The sequence below is a fragment of the Equus przewalskii genome, chromosome 8 (genome assembly GCF_037783145.1).
Source record: "Equus przewalskii isolate Varuska chromosome 8, EquPr2, whole genome shotgun sequence".
Classification (NCBI taxonomy): Eukaryota; Metazoa; Chordata; class Mammalia; order Perissodactyla; family Equidae; genus Equus; species Equus przewalskii.
In genome coordinates this window covers 41,447,579-41,467,927 of record NC_091838.1, presented here as the reverse complement: position 1 = coordinate 41,467,927, position 20,349 = coordinate 41,447,579, and the positions used below count along the sequence as shown (strand labels likewise).

At 35.8% G+C, this 20,349-nt stretch overlaps 1 protein-coding gene and 1 long non-coding RNA gene across 3 annotated transcripts in view; one reads left to right on the top strand and one right to left on the bottom strand.

Moving 5' to 3' along the window:
• LOC103542424 (zinc finger protein 407-like) overlaps nt 1–20,349 on the bottom strand; it is a 184,898-nt gene that overhangs the window by 158,788 nt on the left and 5,761 nt on the right. For both annotated transcript variants that reach the window (XR_011543442.1, XM_070631727.1), the window contains exon 3: nt 13,086–13,206. Coding sequence is in view for 1 of the 2 variants with exons in the window: in XM_070631727.1 (XP_070487828.1) it covers nt 13,086–13,206 (121 nt within the window). In the remaining variant the exon portion in view is untranslated. The remainder of the gene's footprint in view (nt 1–13,085; nt 13,207–20,349) is intronic.
• LOC139085244 (uncharacterized) lies at nt 2,559–20,347 on the top strand. Its single transcript, XR_011543443.1, has 4 exons — nt 2,559–3,186; nt 3,277–3,454; nt 7,475–7,698; nt 18,794–20,347. It is a non-coding gene; the product is annotated as an uncharacterized lncRNA (long non-coding RNA).

Genomic DNA, 20,349 nt, shown 5'->3' with positions numbered 1-20,349 from the left:
AAGTAAAATTTTTCCTAAACTGAAACTATTTCACAATATTTCTGATAGTCTAGGCCAGAACTTGGTATTACTTCAGACAACAATTAAAAGGCTACATTTAGAACACCAACAACTTTCTGCACGCATGCATAGTGGTAGTCGACTGGCTGCTTTTGCAGACCCGATCTCCTAAGTCACCACATGCTCATAGACTCTGAGTCAACTGGGGCAAGGGAGGGGGCTGCTGTAAAACTGTAAATACTTCTTAAGTGGCTGAAAGGAGAGTGCATCCCTCACACCTGGTATATTGGAGGAACTGGCCGGTAATTCACCCAATGCAGGATAAGCGTGAGGAGGTGCAACAAATAATAAGACAGAAACTTTATTTTCGGTTCCTCTCTCAAGGATTAAGCTACACAGCCAAAGGAAACAGCGAACTGGCCCATCTGTGAAAGTCTTTTCAAAGAATTTTTCCCTGGCTCTAACTCTATTCCTTATAAAGCTGAATTAAGTATATATTTGTTTAATAGTAGATTTAAAATGCATACTTTATTAATTCTGTCAAATTGAGTCTTATCAAGGAGCATTTAAACCTTTTATACTAAAGTTATATGATCACTTTTGAAGAAAAAGTTTACAGAAAAGAATCACTGATGACGAGGGGCCATTCAATTTATTTAATAAGCCAGCCCATTTTTACAAAAATGCTCCACGTAATCCATTTAAAAATAATAACTGGTTCATTTCAGTCCCTGCACACAATGCTTCCCTTTGTCCCTTGTAAGTCTCTCAAATGTCTTATTTTAAAGGAATATATAGTACTCCCGGAAGACATTTTCCCATTTCTATTCTCTCCGACTCCTGCGAGCCCTTGTTCTGTGTGATAAGGCAATCTCCTCCGGGATCGGAGCTATGTAGTTTCGCACCACGAGTGCCAAGGACTCGACTTGAATAACTGCCGTGCGCAGGTTGTAATTATGTCAGCTGGAGTGTTGAACAAGGGGACTGATTAATGTGAGCCCCGGCCCAGGCCCAGTCCCTATCAAAACCTTGGCGCGGGCCAGCAGTGGGGACGGGTTAAAGCAGAAAGACAAAACATGCTGTATCGTCCGTGATAGAGGAATTGCTCCAACAGTCTTCAGGCAGATGTTCCAGGACAGTATAATATACAATTACTCTGCCTTATCACTTTCCCAGGGACAATAAAGCTTCCTCCTTCTATAGCTCATGTGAGTGAAGGCAAAATTCGTTTTACTTTTACAACACTGACTCACTTATCATGGTGCCTTGACTGTGCTTTTACAGCTAAAGAAAACATATATTCCACTTTTAAACTAAAAAAAACACTCTTAAAAATAAAACTGAAACCTTGTTTTGAATCTCTTTTATATCAGAGCACACAATGTTTTAAAAGATTGTTTTGTTAAAAATGGATGCAAGGAAGGTAATGTATATGTGTGTGTGCATATGTAGTTAAAAACAAGTACATATAACTCAAGAAGTAAGATTTGGATTGTATAATCATTACATTCACAATATCATTTTTCAAGGCCCATAGAGAAATCATTAATTGGAAGGAACATGTAATTAAAAAAATATATATGCTGATATCACCCATATATTTCTCAGGCACCAGCACACGGCTCCTTGAGTCTGAGACATTCTCAGTGACACACTTACTCATTACTGCCATTCCTATTCGGTGTCTTTGAGTCCCTTCTTCCTCAAGAAAGCTGTGTCAGCCTAAAAAAAGGAGCCTGCCTCCATCGTTTTAATAACACACTGTAGCCAATGCTAAAATGAACCTACTTCAGAAGCACTGTGGTGATTACTTCTATCTCTATTTGTACTTACAGAAATGGTGCCAAAAGTTGGTGACGAGATGTACAGAACTATCTTAATTTGCAAAGGGAAATGCACTTTTCATTTTTAAAGCTGAAAAACAAGCCAAAATCAAAACTTGAGATGCAGCCATAACCATCTTGTGGTAATCATAATTCATAATGAAACAAAGCAGCAAAAATTCCAATGGAATCAAAGGAAATCCATACAAAATGTTAGTGAATGCAAAAAGAGAAAAGCCTACGTCAACCTGTGGGGCAATAGATATGGCTTATTTCCACTTTTTAGTGGTTTAGTACAACTGACACCAACACTCAGCAGTTCTAATACACCCTAAGTCATGAAAACAAATCATGTCCCCTGTCTCACCCCAAGGAGTGATATATTTGCTTTCTTTTTCATATTATACACACACTACCTCCACTACCCACATGATCCTTATTATTGCCTTTCTCTTGGTAGGACCATTCCACCAGTTATACGTTTCTAGAAATATGGCAATTTGAAGAAAGTAGAGGTCAATCTAAAACAGTCAAATAGAAGTTTTAGCACAAATGGATAAAGAAAATATAATTAAGTCCACGATTGGTAAGAGAGTCATACCATATTTATAATTACTTAGAATAACTCAAACAAACAAAGATAGGTGAAACAAATCGAATGCACTATAAATATACGTGGGAGTCAGGTGTCATCACAATAAATGACTGTGAACAATTCCACTGGCTTATGATGTCATCAGAGTGGCCTGTTAGATTTACTGGTCTTGGGAAAACCGGAGACATTAGCAAAAATTGTGTAGAATAAGTCATAGAAAAGATGTCACATTTAAAAAGACTACACTTAAGTGTTTGTTAAATGGTTACACTGAATTGTTAGCTGGTGCCAAGCAAATTTTTGAATTACGTTTAACGGTTAAAGTAATATAGGCTTTTGTGAAAATTCTTCATATAAAGCAAATAAAATCCCAATGTTTTGGTGTATGTGTGGGACGAGGGCAGAATAATACCATTACACAATCTCTATGTTCTTAATTCAAAACTTTAAACACAACAAAGGTAAAATTTGGTGCTATAGTACCCCAAAAATGTGGAAACACTGTCACAGCAGTTGCACAGAGATTCAGAGGTTCTGAAGCCGCAGCTCTCTGTCTCAAGGCAGAGGTCCCACGGTGGGAACAGTGAGACACTGCTCTGATTCACAATGCTTCCATGATGCTTGAGTCACAGAGGATAACTCAGAAGTTGTTACCAGTGCTCCTTATGCTCCACAAAATCCTAATTTTACATGCACCATCCTAGCCATTAGATATACTGCAGTGTTAAACTTCCCTATTTCAGTTGGCTCTTTCACCTTGGCATGTAGGTATGTAAGTAAAATTTGAAAAGCGATGTTAAGCCAACAAAGAAAACAAACAGACGAATACAATGTGCATCCATCTATCTGCCCTTCCAGCTACCATCACCTCCCCAAGTGTTTTCACAGAGCAGCCTTCAAGACAAACTTTCCTTCAAGACCAGTCAACGTGCATTCCTACCATTTCTTCACCTCCGTCCACGTAACCGGTTCCTGTTCCTACCGTTTTACTAGAACTGCTCTTCCCAAGAGAACCAGTGACCTCGTGGTGACTAAGGCAGGTGAACTGCACCGTTCTCATTTTACTGAACGTCTGATCGCTGAGTGCTCCATGCCTGTTGTCTGGGGGTCCCTTCCATTTCTGGGAGCCTACTTCTCAGTATCTCTTGTACTTGCTATTTGTCCCTCTGCTTTTTTTGTTTGCCACATTTTCCAAGAAAAATATCAATCACATCAGTGCCGTCAAGTTCCACACATATTAGTACTGACCTATGCATCTACTGACACCTTTCCATTTGGATATCCCATGGGCACTTCAAAGATAACATATCCCAAACCACACGCATCATCATTTTGCTAAAGAGTATCTTCCTCCTGCACTAGTGAGGACCTCGTGAATGTCACCACCGCTCATCCAGCAGCCCTGGCCAGGGCATCTAAAGGATGGCACGTGTCTTTCTGTCACCCTAAATTCATTTGTTTGGTCACCATATGCATTCACTCTATCTCTTAACAAGTATCTGAATGCACCTCTCTATGACTCAGCTATGGTGTCAGTTTAGGGTTTGGCACTTACTATTTTCTGCCTGTACTTTCACAATTGTCTTTTAAATGATCTCCCATCTCCTGCTGTGTCCCTCTCTGGCTCATCATTTGCAAGGTATCAGTGATCTTTGCAAAGCAAAATGTGACTATGTCAGTTTCCTGCTGAAAATTCTCCACTGGCTATCTACTGCCTTTAGGGTAACATTCAAACTATCCAGCATGGACTAGAAGGCCACACGTCCTTCTTACCGCCCTTCACCACATAATGCCACACACCCTACTATCCAGGCTGGCTGAAGTGAGAAGATAACAAGACAAATTTGAGTGTCAACCACTTTAAACCAAATGATTTAATCCAAGAGATTAATTGATTTATTGAAGCATGAACACTAAAAATTTACCACATTTTCTCTCAATGGGAAAATTATGATTTGTTTTACGACATTTCATATATTTGTTAAAAGTTGTAATTGAAGACAAAGAAATAAAACATTGAGGAAAGAAAGGACCAAGTCAAGATAATCAACATATATTCAAAACTTACAAGCCAGAGATCTCCAAACCGTGTCATAGCTGATATAAAAGATACAAAATGAGGGACTGGATTGTTTAGCAAGATTCAAGCCAAAAAATTAAGAGTAAGGAATTAAAGTTTAAGGGATAAGAGGAAAGGTTAATATTAGGTTAAAATTCCCTGTAGGAAAAAGTATCAGGTTACATATTATGTTGTCGAATACAGGATTCCAGCTTATTTCAATTACAGGTCACTTGTAGCTCTGTGGTAAGGAACAGCATAACATTTCCGAAAAAAAGTAAAAATCCAGGAGTACTTCTTGTTATAGAACTTTTCACAAATAGCACTTCTCATAAATAGGAAAAAGCCAACAAGAGTTTGTGCAACATTCTCTTAACTAATAAAGACGTGAAATTTCTAAGAGACGTAACCTTGTGTTTACAGACATTCTTAAGGTAAAGCTGAAACACATACATGTGCTAGCACATCAAAGGCGGCATCTTACGCCATCAGAGAGAGTTTAATGTAGAGGAGAGATGCTGACACAGATGCTACATCACTTCCTGTGCCTCATACAAACTAGTGTGTCACCATTTTCTACATGTTCCAAGTTCTTCTTTCTTTCCTTTCTTTCTTCCACCGTTTCTTACAGGCCCTAGAAAGGCGGTATTTGAGAACACGTTGAAACAAAGGATCTGAAAACAAAATGAAATAACTAACATCTTAGTACTCTCATTGAACCAATGACAATTAGTCAAACTTTTATACAATTCACAGCTATTTCATTCTGCTTCGTTTTTCTGTCACACCCACGTTTGAGTTTGTGATATCACCCACACACTGGAAGGCTGGCCCTGATGTTCCACTGCCTGCTGTCAGCCCCTCTGGGTGATTACAGAGCTTTCCTAATAAGCTGCACTGTAGGAGCCTCTGATGCGAGGAGATATAGATAGTTACAGAGTAAACTGTTTTGTTGGGTGATAATAGCTCTAGTGTCTGAGGAATAACTTATTATGCAAGAGATTATTGCCCCAAAAAAGATTTTCTATTTTTTTCATCTCTAAGGCCTTTCTTTCTGCCACAATATATACGGATATATCTAACTGCCACCCCAGGGACTGTCCACAGTAATTCCTTGTAGAAAGACCATCCCCAAAGATAGTTTTGGTCCTTTTATAATGACTGGATTTGGGATTCAACCACAGCAGGCTGAATAAACGTGTTTATCTAGATTCTACTTTCAGAGATAGCAGAGGGATGTGCGGTCACTTTGGGTTCAGAACGGCTCTTCTAATTAATCTGTGAGCTCAGTGCCTATTTCAGCTACATCAACAAACAAAACAACTTAACTTGTACTGATCAACAAAACGAATTAGCTTAGTTTTTTTTTCCTTTTAAAGGCATCTGAACCAATTTATAATTTTTAATGCTATGCAATCTATTTGTTTTCACGTCTACAGATTTTTTTTACTTAAAGGAGTTTTGTTACATGAAAATTTACCATCATTAATTAAAGGCCTGACATAAATACTGGAGTTGCACCAGCACATAGCCTGTCAGGCTGAAACAAAAATCTTAACAAGCCTATGTGCTTGGGTGTTACAGAGCAAGGAAGAAAAGTATGACTAAAACATGCTATGTACAAAAAGAACATTAGACATAACGAACATTATAGAACACACAAAACCACAATTACAATTACTGAGATTTAAAAGAACGTCACTAATGAAATGGTCAGAGAAACTTAGGAGATGTTTGTTCAGAAAGAATTCAATTACTTTCCAAAACAGATAGAAACATTAGGAAAAAAAGAAGAGTACATTTACATGCAACACAATTTTCATAATTCATGACAGAAAACCTGAAGATATCATTCTATCATTTTGTTAGGGAACCCCTCAAAAAATCCCCCCTAAACTGACCAGAAACATCCACTCCATGTGAAAGACAGTACAATTCCATACAGTGTTACCTTGACTCATGCTAGGAGAACCTTCTGAAGCAATGTTTATGCTTGTCAATGACTAAACATGGTTTCACAAGCCAGCCACGATACTGACATCCACCTGTAGCTGGCTGAACTGTGTGAGGGTAGCAAGCGGGAAGGGGCAATTCGCCAGGAGCAAGAATCACACACCTAACACAACGGACACACTGGCCTTCTGGAAGATATTCACCACGACTGGAAGAAAGTCTTGGAATCACCATTATCCTAAGAAAAGTCTGGAAAGTAACTGGGATTTTAGGCTTTCAAACTAAACCTTTCAGCCTAGTACATTTGTTTTTTATTCCATTAACTGGATTAGCAGTTATAATTGAGTAAAATGTAGAGATAACAGACTTGAGATAAATGAATAGTATTGACTAGTATTTTAAACGACAAAAATAGTGGGTTTTTTAAATTCATCTTTTTTATTTTGTTTTAGTGAGAACATTTAAGTTCTATTCTCTTAGCTAATTTCCATTATACAATATAGTGTTATCAACTATAGTCACTATGTTTTCCATTAGATCCTCAGACCTTATTCATCTTATAACTGAAAATCTATACCTTTTTTACCAACCTCTCCCTATTTCTCCCAACACCCAGAACCTGGCTACCACTTTTGTGCTATTTCTATGAGTTTGATTTTTCTTTTTTTTCCCCCCAGTTTCCACATATAAGTGATATCATATAGTATTTGTCTTTCTTTATCTGACTTATATCACTGACAGAAATAGTTTTGATTTAAAGTCTGTTCTGATATAACTGGGCTGTGGCATCAATCAAATTGCTTTAAATATAAATTATATCTAATATTAATACTGCATATTTTCATTTGATTATTTTTATGTAATATCATTACTCTTCGAGAACTTCAAAATCACCCAAAAGAAATAAATGCTACTTCTGATTCTTCAGAAAAAAGAAACATATGCTGTTCATTTTGGTATGTATAATTTCACTTCTCTTTCTTGGTGTATATGATGTTCCGCTACACAGACAAACACCTATTTTTTCTCCTTGTCATTATTCAGGGCAAGTCCAAGTTTGTTCTAGCCGTTGCTTCTCCTCTACAACCTGTGAGCCTGCACAGGAAGCCAAAGGAAAATTGAAACTCTCTGAAGAGATCATCCAAAAGGAGAAAATTATCCCCTGTGGAGTTAGTCTCCCTAACTCAGGATGCTGCTGAAACAAACGGAAGACAAGAACAGTGAACCCCGTTGTACACTGAATTCTTAAAGCCACAGTACCTGAGAAGGTTTGCCTTATTAATTATGCACAATAAACACAAAATGTTTATTTATTAAAATTATATACAAATGCATAATATTATCGAAGATCTGAAAAAATTTTCATAACTGAGACACTTTACAGAAATATGTTTGAGATATTAATACAAACTTTAAGGGGAAATAAAGAATTATCCTAAGTACAATTTTTTGTCATTATATCTTAAAACTACCCTAAAAATGCTTCCAGCATCATGCAAAGTTAAGACAGAATTCAATTAAATTAAAAGTATTTTTCGACAAAGATGTTCTAGGATATACAAACACACACACACGTATTTCAAACGGTTGTGACGAAGAGCAAATTTTACCTCCTCCAGTCACATGCGTGAAAACTTACTGAACTTGATTATAAGAAATACTAAACAAAATGTTTGGATGAGTAATAAAAGAGATGTTAGGGAGTATCACAAAAAGCACATTTCTGGCCGAGATACCACTACCTGGGGCAAATGTTACGTCAGATATTCTTAGCCTCCCCCTTAGCCAAAAAGTAAACAAAAATCTTCTCGAGATCAAAACCTAATTATTAATGACTTACTGGCCAAGAGCTAAGAAAAGCATCAAGTAGGGGAAAAAAGTGTATTTCTATAAGTTTAGCAAAAACAATGGAGTGAATCTTTAATATGATGCAGAAATTGTAGATTTTATTCCTCAGCTCTATAACATATAATATTTCAATCTGGGTTATAATTTCAAGTAATCAAAAAAAGAATAAAAACAGTGAATAAAATGAAAAGTAGAACAGAAAAATGTTTTTTAAAAAGAGCGCATGTAAGATTGGAAATACTAAGGCAGCTATACAGTTGAAGAAAAATCTGGCCAAAAACATTCTTAGGGAACACTGAAGTCATTCCAAAATCAATAACAAGAATGCAATAAATAAACGATCAAACTCCTAGAGTTTGGTTTGAAATTTTAGTTTCCTTTATTTTAGTAAATCACATTTAAAGTGTAATACAGGGTTATCCTTAATATTTTTAACATTGCAGGTAGTGTTTTGTGTCACTTTTCATTACTTATCAGTGGTTTACTGTTTAATATGCATTTATTGTATTTCCTCATAAATCCTAAATAAAAGTAGAAGCCAATGAAAAGAGAAATTTCACGTAAAAAGAGAGCCCACCTACAGCCATCTACTCTTATGTGAAAGCCAGTATCATCAGTGAAATAGAATGCAGTTTGATAATCATAAATTCTATTGGCAAATAAAGATTTACATTATTAGAAAGGCTACTTAGTATGATTTATTAAAGGTTTTCCTATTTCTCTCATTAATATAGACATGACAATTAATATATAACAAAGGGAAATTAAAATATAGAAAAAGGTTAGACTGTTTCCATTTTAATGTAGAAACATCTAAAAAATTTGCTGCACAAATAATATGATAGGACAGTGTGCTATAAATCTAAATTTATGCTTTGAAATTAAAATGAATAGCAATTAATGGTGAAAAAGTTTTGGAGTAATAATAAAATATACTGATTTGTAATGGATTCGATTTGGATATTTGAGACAGTAAAAGCTTAGGAAAAGGGTACGTGTTTACATCTAAATAGAGTGAGATGCCACTGCCTAAATTAATGATGCAAATTTGGAAAATAGCCCCAGGTTCAAAAGACCAATTATAAAATTCTTTTGTAAACAAATCCATATTCACATTTTTCATGAATAATTATAACTACTAGTATTTCTCCACTAATGTTCAATTTATGAATTGAAAAATATATTTCCAAATGAAATTTAAATAATACTTCAGTGTCTAATGATGGTAACTTACCTGCAAATAGTCTTAATAATGACAAAGATAAGAATACTCTACAGGAATAATTTTTATCTATATTGAGCAAATAAAAATCTAAATGGGAAAAAAGTTAAGTATTGTAAGCAATAAAATATTATGAGAAGATACCGGTAAGACCAATACAACCATATCTTCTTAGGAAATATGTGATCATCTTACAGAGGTTTTTATTCCTTGGAAGTCATATATACTCAAATTTATTCATCTTGTGAAAGAAGATATTCTCTTTGTTGTTTGGAGGTAGATAAGGTAAGCACTCAGTTCTTCCCGCACTATGCAACCAAAACGATCATTTTGAACTTAACTATCTGCTCAACAAGAAAACAAAGGTAAATGCTGTAAATTCTACATTTCATTCGCAGTCCCTACCTTGAAGTTTTTTGTACTCCTGGTCAAGGTTAACTCGTCTTTTGCTCACTAGTGAAAACAGACCTAACCATACACACACAGAATGATAAAAGTGTCTTATGAACAGAAAATGCTCCAACTATTTACTTTTACTAATAATCAAACAATTAAAAAATTTTAAATAAAGATAAAATCACCCTTTTATCAAGGGCTTTAAGCATTTCAAAAGGAAATGTGATAGATCACTGGATTTAAATGTCCTGAGTATTAATTCACAGGACAGTGACAATATTCCTAGAAAACACAGTCTCCTTTTCACCACAATGCCTGACAGAAGTATAACATAGATGGGATCCAGCTGGCTCAAAGGCACTTCTAAACAGAAGTGATGCTATTGCAGAGAGAGAACTTGAATAGGGGACAAGTAACATGACCTCGACTATAGCAAAAGTATAATACAATTTCAAACCAAGGAAATCTGAAATACTTTGACATATTTTTATGTATACAAAGGCTTAAGACAGTGCTGTACAAAGACAAAATACTGTACTGATCAGTGAAACAAAACTCAAATCTCAACCTTTGTAGTCATACTATTAAAAGCCATAAATCATACTTCTAGGATTTTCTTTAAAAAAAAATCTTGGATATATACAAAGATTTAGGTATAAGCGTTTTCAGAGTAAAAACCTAAAAATAGCCTAAATGTTTAAACATTTAATAAAATGATTATTGTATTTCTATCTAACCAGAGGCCACGCAAGTATTAAAATTATGTTACAGAAGAGAGGTTTTCAAACCAGGAAATTTGAAACTCTAAGGTATTTCAGCAATTATCCAACAATCGACTTTGCATTTAATATATTTTTAACGACTTAAAAAACTGAAAAAAAATCCATCGTGGCATGTACTATAAATAAATTTAACATACTGAAGACCTTCAGGGCATTGAAGCTCTTGCATTACCTCACTGAACACCATCTTGAGAGCGCCAGGAGAAGTAAACCCTATAACCATCTCAAGTACTAACCTGAGATGAGCGTGAAAACAAGGCGGAGTGTATCAGCCAGGCTCTGGCCAGGTGATTTCAATGTGCTCCTCATCTCATATAAACCGCCATCCTACAAGGTTGGTACCAGTCACCCTTACTGACAAATGAGGAAGTGGCAGCTCCCAGAAGTTACACGATTTCAGTGAGGCCTGGGCGGCTCCTTCACAGGGAGCTGGGCTCTTGACTACATCCTGCTGCCCCCACTCCCACCAGAACCAAGACAGGAACTGGACAGGAAGGCTAATCCAACAACAACTGCTGCCAGTAACTCCGCCATGGGAAAATTTTTTGCTTATTAAAGTCTTATATGATATTCTTTAATGTTATAAGTAAATATTATAGATTTTAACTATGAAATCTGCTTATTAGTGGTAGATACACTTTTATTTATTTTATATATTGGGTTTGTGTATGATCTTCTTTGAAATAATAGTTCTGCTACTTAAAAATAACAATTTGAAAACCACAATTACATAAGATTAATGAAACAGAAAAGTAGTTACAATTTATGTGTAAAAAATAAAACTTAGAAGGAAAGAAACAAAAAGAGCCCCCAAAACAACAACTCAAACCTCATGCATAGAGTATAGACTGAAAGGATACAATCCCATCAGCTAAGAGCAATAATTAGGAAAATTTTTATAATTTTCTAATTGCTTTCCTGTGTTTTAAAGGGAAGGCAGCTACATAGTCTGACCTCTTTAATAAGGAAAAAGAGCACTCGATAATGTTTATTTTTTAAAGAACTCATATTAGCATCTTAAAATTTCTATACCTACCTCTAATCGGATCACCATTTTACCAAATTTCCAAGAAACGCCAACCTATTGTTAAGCAAAGATAGAACTCACAAAACGTTGAATGAATGAATAATTAATAAATGAAATATATCTGCAATATCTCTGTACTATTAGATGACCTTTAACATAAAACTTAATGCAATAATGAGGATAATAATAGAGATTATGGCAATATATTTACTGAATGCACAGGCTACATCCACAGGAATATGAAAATCTATTTTTTCAAAGAAGGCTTCAGGTTGAAGGTATATATTCCAATATTTAACAAAGGCAGGCTGTGTTGAAAGAACCACCCTCAATGTTTCCAGGTCATCATGAGTAACGGGGGCTGTGAGATCTTCAGCTCCAAGATGAAGAAGGCTCACACTCTGACTCAGGCCCCACAGTTCAGCTGATTAAGCTCCTAAAACAGATGTCATTAGGCTGCCTACAAACTCTGTGGTGTCTCCCAGACCACCTCATGAGCTCCGAACTCACTCTCACGGGCTCCAGGTGCAGCTTGATCTAGCTGCAACCTCCATTCCCCACCTTATTTTCCACTCTGCCCTCTCTACACATACCATGTCATGTAGTAAGACAAGATTATTTACTGTTGCCTGAATATGTTTCATACCTACTTTTCTGCACCTATGCTTTGCTGCCTTTGTGAAGTAACGCTGCAGTCTGGCAGACATCATGCAGCCACTGTGGACCTCAGCAAGTGGACTGAACACACAGGATCTCTAACATGCCTTCAGCACAAAATGCTACATTGTACCGTGACCTCCTGCATCCTCGTACAACATACATGTGTCCTTGAAATTTACCCATCTTCTAATGCTCTCTCCTCGAGGAGGACTTCATTGTGGCGGAACTTATACCTTCTCTATGCACTCCCCTGGCCTCTTTATTTACCCACTGAAATGCACGTTAACATTATTTGTGAATATCACAAGGCAGTGATTATGCCACAACACCCTTAAAGGCAGGAAACATTTCTTACATTGTCTTCATTGCCTAAAGTGCTTCACTCGTAGTAGATGAGATGCCATATACACCGAATAACTGATCAAATGCAACTGTTCCTTACTTTGGCAACCAAGTAAAATCACTTGAAATTCAGGTGTACCAAAGGATTATAAAACCTAAATGTTAAGATTATAAAAAATGGAAAAGAACTTTACAACTTCAAAAACAGTCGCTAAAATTAGGTGGTAAAAGAACGTCCCAACCTAATAAATGAATCGTGCTTTAAATTGTGCTAATTCAGGTTGATCAGGAAACCTATTCTTTTATGGTGAATTTAACAGGATTTTAATCCGTCCTGGTGACCCACTTGATTCTCGGTGCTCAGTACTGAGCCATTACCTGTAGTCGCACCAGGGGCATCTGTAGGGCTTCTCGCCGGTGTGCACCCGTTTGTGCCGAGTCAGATGAGACTGGGTTGTGGAGGCAAAGTTACACTCATCACACTTGAAAGGTTTTTCTCCTGTAATATATCGAGAAGTGTTGTACATGAACAATTATAAAAATTGGAGATGAAGGGCTAAACCTGTTATTGACAATTTAAAAGAACCCTATTTCCATGAAATTTTAAGGATATAGTTCAATGAACCACACATATTTAGGACATTTGAATATTTACTCTCCAGTGAGAAAGTTAGAAGACACCATTGATTTTTATTTCTATATTGGGAAAGATGCAAGGTATCCATTATGTCATTCACAAGTAACTCACACAAACAGGATCTAAACTAAGGCTGTGATTCAGCACTGAATTTGGAGCATTCAACAAACTGTGCTACATTAGAGCCATTATAAAAACCTCAGTGAGGTTACCACCACGGAAAAGCAAGTAACAGAGATATACCTTAAATATATAGTGTAAAACTTAGTAAATCTTAAATATGAAGAAAATAAAATAAAGCTATAAATTGATACCAATTAAAACCTGGTAGAAAGGAAATTACAGTTCACTAAGTTGAATAAAAGGTACAGAGGCCTCAAAGAAACATTTAAACTAATATTTAATAGCACTCTAAATTTTATCTCCCCTGTGTAGACATAATATCTCTCTACATAGATATATTACCCATGAGCTGGCTCAAGGGCCTGCGCAGGACTCGCAGCTGGTCCTCTGACTGACACCTGTCTCTCCTTTAACTACGCCTCCTTCACACACACATTCAAAGAAATCATCAAGTCTTAGCAGTTTTTAATTCCACTAGCTACAATGGCTGCAGAGCACCTGAAACTTGGCTATTTTATTTTAATTACTGTAAATTTAAATTTAAAAACTGATACTGGATTCACCTATTGAAAAAATGTTTAAGTCTGTTTGGAACAGCTTGGGAACGTGAATCCACTTTTTGAAGTGTAAATTTTATCTAATCTAAATATAGATCACGGGTTTCAGATGAAAGTTTAGCCTCCAAATTGAGATGTGTTAGAAGTGTAAAATAAACACCAAAATCCTAGAACAAAAATATCGCTAATAACGTTATATTGATTTCATGTTGAAACGATAATAATTTGGAATGTATTTGGTTAAACTACTTAAAAGAATACTTTCACCTGTTACTTTTTTATTTTTTTAATACAGTTCCCAGGAAACTTAAAATGACACGCATGTAGCTCGCATTACATCTCTATTGGACAGTTATGAACTAAAGAAAATTTCAGCATCTCTTCCCCAAAAACAGTTATAATATACAGGGATACTCTTCTTGATAAACAATTTTCCCAAGAAATTTTACATATAGGACAGATTAATTTTACATACGTTCAATAAGTCTACCAATGTTTTGTAATAGTTTTATAAGTATACTGACATACAGAAAATGAAGGATGAAATATCTTGGTTTAAAATTAGATCAATTGAGCTAGCAACAAAATTATACCTGTCCTGAAAATTAGAACATTTAGAAATTTGTCCTACATTGTCAAAGCCTATTTATATGTCCTTAACCATAACTGCAGTAACATTTAACTGAATGCATACACATCTCATCTGATGGCATTTTATCTGTCACCACAGCCCAGGGTAGCAGTTAGAAGAAGCCAGATGGACTTCGATCTCAATCCAGGTTTTGCCACATTTCCCTCCCTACCTGTTGAGCCCCTGAGCAAGTGCAGGAGGGGAGCATCACCAAACAAGCGGGGCTAACTGCAAGGAGTAAGCCACCCCAAGTACTTTGCAGGGCGCTCAATAACCAGATGCTTTTATCATTATTACGACAGGACTGCGTAAACCCTGATAACTGCAAACTCCTCTCTCGCAAAGATAAAAGAAGTGAACACAAATGGTTCCCATCAAGACCTCACAACCAGTAAAAGACAAACCTATAGCACATATGAAACAATTCATGGTACACAGAGTCACTGAAGTTAACATAAAGATATCACTGGACACATCCTACCAGGGAACATTTGATTCACTCCTGTAAAAAGACGACCACATTCAAAGCAGAGTAAAAGTCTTAGAGTTGAGAGAGACTTTTGTCTCTTTTAGTCATCTATACTTAAAATAAATCCCTTCTACAACACCCCAATCAAGCAGTCACCCAGGGTCAGCCTGAATAACTCCTTGTTCTCAGTTTCAAAACTGCTGGTTAAGTGACTTAAATTGTTATAGACAACTCAATTGTACTGAATTGACATACGAAAACTCACTTTCATGATGATGGCAGGTTTTGATTTTGAGAGACAATATATGCTCTTCATATTACATAAGGCTATAGAAAATAGCTCATTCTCTTCAAATCTGACACAGGAATATTCTACATCATGGAAACATATAAACATCCACACATAAACACATCTGAAAACTTCCACATTCATTATAAGAACAGAATTGTTCATTAAATTCAATGGAGAGTATTTTAACTGTACACCAATGTCCAAGGGCAGCTCACATGGAAACAGAAACACAAAATGAAGAACTCATCTGGATAAAAACACACGTATGATTTATTACTTCACTAACTTGAACTATCTAGACTGACCATACGAGGCAGAAAGAAAGTACCACCACAATCAAGATAATGAACACAACAATCACCCCCAAAGCTTTCTTCATGTCTTTTCTTCTCTCCTGATCATCCTCAAGCACACACTCACCTGCTTTCTATCACTATATATTAGTTAGGATTTTCCAGAAATATATACTCATGGAAACATACACTATGTACTCTCTTTTGTTTGGCCTCTTTCTCTCAGCATTATTTCGTGACAAATTCAAGTTGCTCCAGGTGTAAATATTTCATTTATTTTCACTGAGTAGTAAACTAGTATTCCATTATAGGACTGTAAGACAGTTTCTTTATCCATTCTTCCACTAAAGGGCATTTGAGTTGTTTTTATTTTGGGGTATTACAAATACAGCTGCTATGAATCTTCATGGGCAAGTCTCTGCTTAGACACACGTTTCCTCTTCTCTTGCATTAAGTATCTAGGAGTGGGATGGCTCAGTCATATGGCAGGTACATATTAATTTTGTAAGAAACTGCCAAATTGTTTTCCACTTTACATTCCTACCAGCTGTGTAAGAGAGTGCCTCTTGCACCAAATCATCACCAACACTTGCCGTGGGCAGTGCTTTAAACCTGTATTTCTCTAATGATGTGGAGGATCTTTTCATGTGCTTATTTGCCATACATTTATATTCTTCGGTGAAGTGCTTGTTCAAATCTTTGACCCTTTTGTAATTGGTTGCTTGTGTTCTAAATCGTGTTTTGAGAGTTCTTTATATATTACAAATACAAATCCTTTATAAGATTTGTGATTTACACATATTCTTCCCAGTCTGTGGTTTGTCTTTTCATTCTCTTGTCTTTTGAAGAGGAAAAGTTATTCATTTATAAAGTTTTCAACTTATCAATTTATAAATTTTCAAGTTATGAGTTTTTTCATTTATGAATCTGGCTTTTGATGTGATATCTAAGAAATCTTTGATAATCCATGGTCACAAAGATTTTTCTCCTAAATATTCTTCTACAATTTATAGTTTTAAGTTTTATATTTAGATTATGATCATTTTGAGTTAATTTTTGAATACAGTATGATATACGAATCAAAGTTTATGGATAGCTAATTGTCTAGCACTATATATTAAAAAGATTAAACTGCCTTTGCACCTTTGTCAAAAATCAATTGACGATGTAAGTATGGGTATGTTCTGTAATCTCTATTCCATTCCATCGATATATTTGTCTATCTTGATGCCAACTCCAGAATGACTTGTTACTATAGCTTTATAGTCACGAAGTCAGGGAGAATAAGTCCTCAAGTTTGTTCATCTTTCTCAAAGTCCTTTGAGTATTTCAGATCAATGCATTTCCATATGAATTTTAAAATCAGTTTGTCAGTTTCCTAAAAAAAAAAAGCCTGACAGGATTTGAAGTGATCAATGTGAAAGGAAATGAAATCTTAACAATATTGAGTCTTTGGATCCGTGAACATGGTATACACTCTGCTCTAGGTCTCTTTAATCTCTCTTAGCAGTATCTGGAAGTTTCCAGTGTGGAGGTTTTATACAAGCTTTGTTAGATTTATCTCTAACTATTGTATCTTGGTCGAAAACAATTGAGGCGTATAGGCATAGATCTATTCTGTTCCATGCGTCAATACAATACCGCCATGATTATTGCAGCTATATAATAAGACTCCAGGTTAGGTAGTATAAATCTCCCAGTTTTAATATAAAGAATCTAAGTGGTCAAACAATTTAAAGATTTTTTTTTCATTAAGAAATTCACAAATATATTCTGCAGTCTCCTTATTCCATTCAATCTAAGTGTTTGAAAGTGTGTTGATATCATAACTCACTGCTACCTTGTTTATTATAGCAGCCTTGGAAGACACCTTTAATTTATCCATTTTTGTGTGGATGTAGCAGAAATCTGGAGGAGGTAAAAGGGTGACATTAAGGACTTATTGTCTGAGTCAGCGGTATAAATTAAACGTCCTCTAAGCTCTTCAAAGTTAATTTTATTGGTTGAGAGGTTTAACATAAGCAGTTAGAAAACAGCAAATGTAGCTTATTTCATTTAAAATTTTATGGCACACATTTTAACTTAACACATTTTTATGTGACACAACTTAAACTTAAAAACAAGACTTTTAAAGAATAATGTCATTTATATTCTCTATAATTCTAATAATCTGATATTAAGCTAGCATTATGTTGCAATAAACTATAAGTTGTCATTTCATATTTGACTTAACAATGCAATAGATTAAATCGTGTAATATTAAAAATTTTTGAATTATACACAGGCTGACAGAGAAAAAATATGCTGCTACAAAAATATGCTACATAAAACACTATGCTATAACCACCACGTAAAGGAAAGCTCAAGCATGCCTATGCTCTTGATAGGGGAAGAATTCCATGTCAATATATACAAACTACAGTTTATTCAAATCTGTACACAATAGTCAATAATTAACAAAATAGTTTATAAAAGAATATTAACTTTGTTACATGTTCAACACCGTTGTTTGAATACGTTAATTGTCTTATTTTTAAACCCAGAAAGATAATTTCTTTAGGAAAATATACTTCAGAAATACAAAAGTGCGTTCTTGTTTGTTAGTCTCAACAGACAGCCAAAAAAATCCACTCAACTTCTAGGTTATAAAATTTGAAGGAAAATCTTACAAATTTTAAATAAGAATTTGAGTTTGCTAATATTTGCTAATGCTTGAAATGAGATAGGTACTGTATGAAGAGGTGTATACACTTGTTAAGGAAAAATTTTTGACGGACTGATCAAATTCATGTGGTGCATTGGGAAAAGTCCTTCTGAAAATCCTTTGTCTCTCTAAAGCCAGAGGATGACTAAATCTATGAGTAAGACAGTACCTACTAAGAACAATGCTGTCTTAAAGTCAATAGGGCTACTTGTATAATCCTACTCAAAAACGCAGAACAAAGGTGAAAATTCCTTTCCTCCTGTTTTTCCCTTACGTGACATACAAGTACATATTAGTTAAAATTGTGTTGCTCTCCATACTTTCCTTTATGAGCCATAATCGTGGCCAAAATAACCATTAAGGAATATTTTGCATCTTAGGTACCTCTGATGGAAAAGTAAAAGAAAGCCGGAAGAGGGATACAAGAATGGCTGTCGACATGGAGCAGTGCCCTTTGTGTGTCAACAATCCGTCAGACAGGCCGAATGCTTCCTATGGAGACTCACACTTCACATGCCTTTGGGCGGGCTGGTGGTTATTAAGCTGGCCAAGACTCTTCAACCACACGTGAGGATTTGCTCCTGTGCCCTTGAATCAAGGGTCTCTGACAGGTGATAAAAGTAAATCTTGGAATGGAAGATGTTTTGTGTCAGCCCCCAGACAGTCTGTATGGCAGTAGGGAATTATTTACGCCATTTGGAACACTTTTGATATCTATCCCTTTGCAAGCTGATTGTAATTTGCGTGGGCACTGTGGTAAAAAGGTAAACCATGTCAAAGAGGACTACATCAGAGAAATATAGATTTCAACTGCTCCATACAATTCTGGCCTTGAAAACAAAAAAGGTGTGTGTTGCTTAAATATTATAAATCCAGCATAAAGGCTAAGGGCCTAGACTGAGCTGCACTAAGCTGTTTGGTTGAAGCAAACAGTCTTAAGAACTGACTTCGGTATTAAAGAATCATGTTTGATTTGTGCCACAGAGGCAGATAAATGCCAAAAAGACTGATGCTTCTGTCTGTGAGATGTTGTCCCATATGGTATAAAGTTAATAGCAAAGTAATAAGGAGCCTCTGGACCTGACATAAAATATAAAGCTGTGCCTGCTCGATGCAAGCTTTGTGATCGATCACCTGTAAACGCCTGTGATCGCAGCATTACTGTCCCCACTGCGGTGCGAGAGGCAGTACTGCCAAGCTGGCGAAGACGCGCACAGGAGGGTCAGCTGGCCCCAGGGCCACGCCAGCGTGAGGCCAGTGAGCAACAAGGATATCTGAATGGTCAAAACCCCACATGAACACACTTCACTATACACATATTTCCAACTTCTCCAAGACAGCTGCCAAGGATGACTGCCATCCACTGGGCCCCTTTGGCCATCTCTTACATTGAATCCTTAAGTCACTGGATTAGGAAAATGTGATCACAGGTTGCTATTATGAACTTAAAATGGACTTTTATGTTTACAAAGTTAAATTTGTGTTTTCCACATTATGTTAAACATTGGAAATTTCTCCTTGAGTCAGTAATAACTCTTGCCCCATATGGAAATTTGAATCACACAAACTCAAGACCTCAAAGGAATGACTAGCATTAATTTTCACTGATGTTACAAATACTATAATGGGCATTAAAGCTACCTGTAGCTAACTGTTAAATATAATATATCAAGAATCAAAACATACATAAACAACATATTTCACATATCTTAATTTCATGCCATTTTGAGAGTAAACTGCCAAACTCAATCCTTCTCATAGAAAAGTCTGATGTTTAGTTACAAATTGTGTTACCACAGGATTTATCATGCAAACTAGGTCACTTCTGAGAGTAGAAAGTGATTCTATTAATAATTAGAAGAGACCATGCCATCACAACACTATGCCAGGCATGTATAATTTAGAATTATTAAAATAATTATTTATAAGATCTATT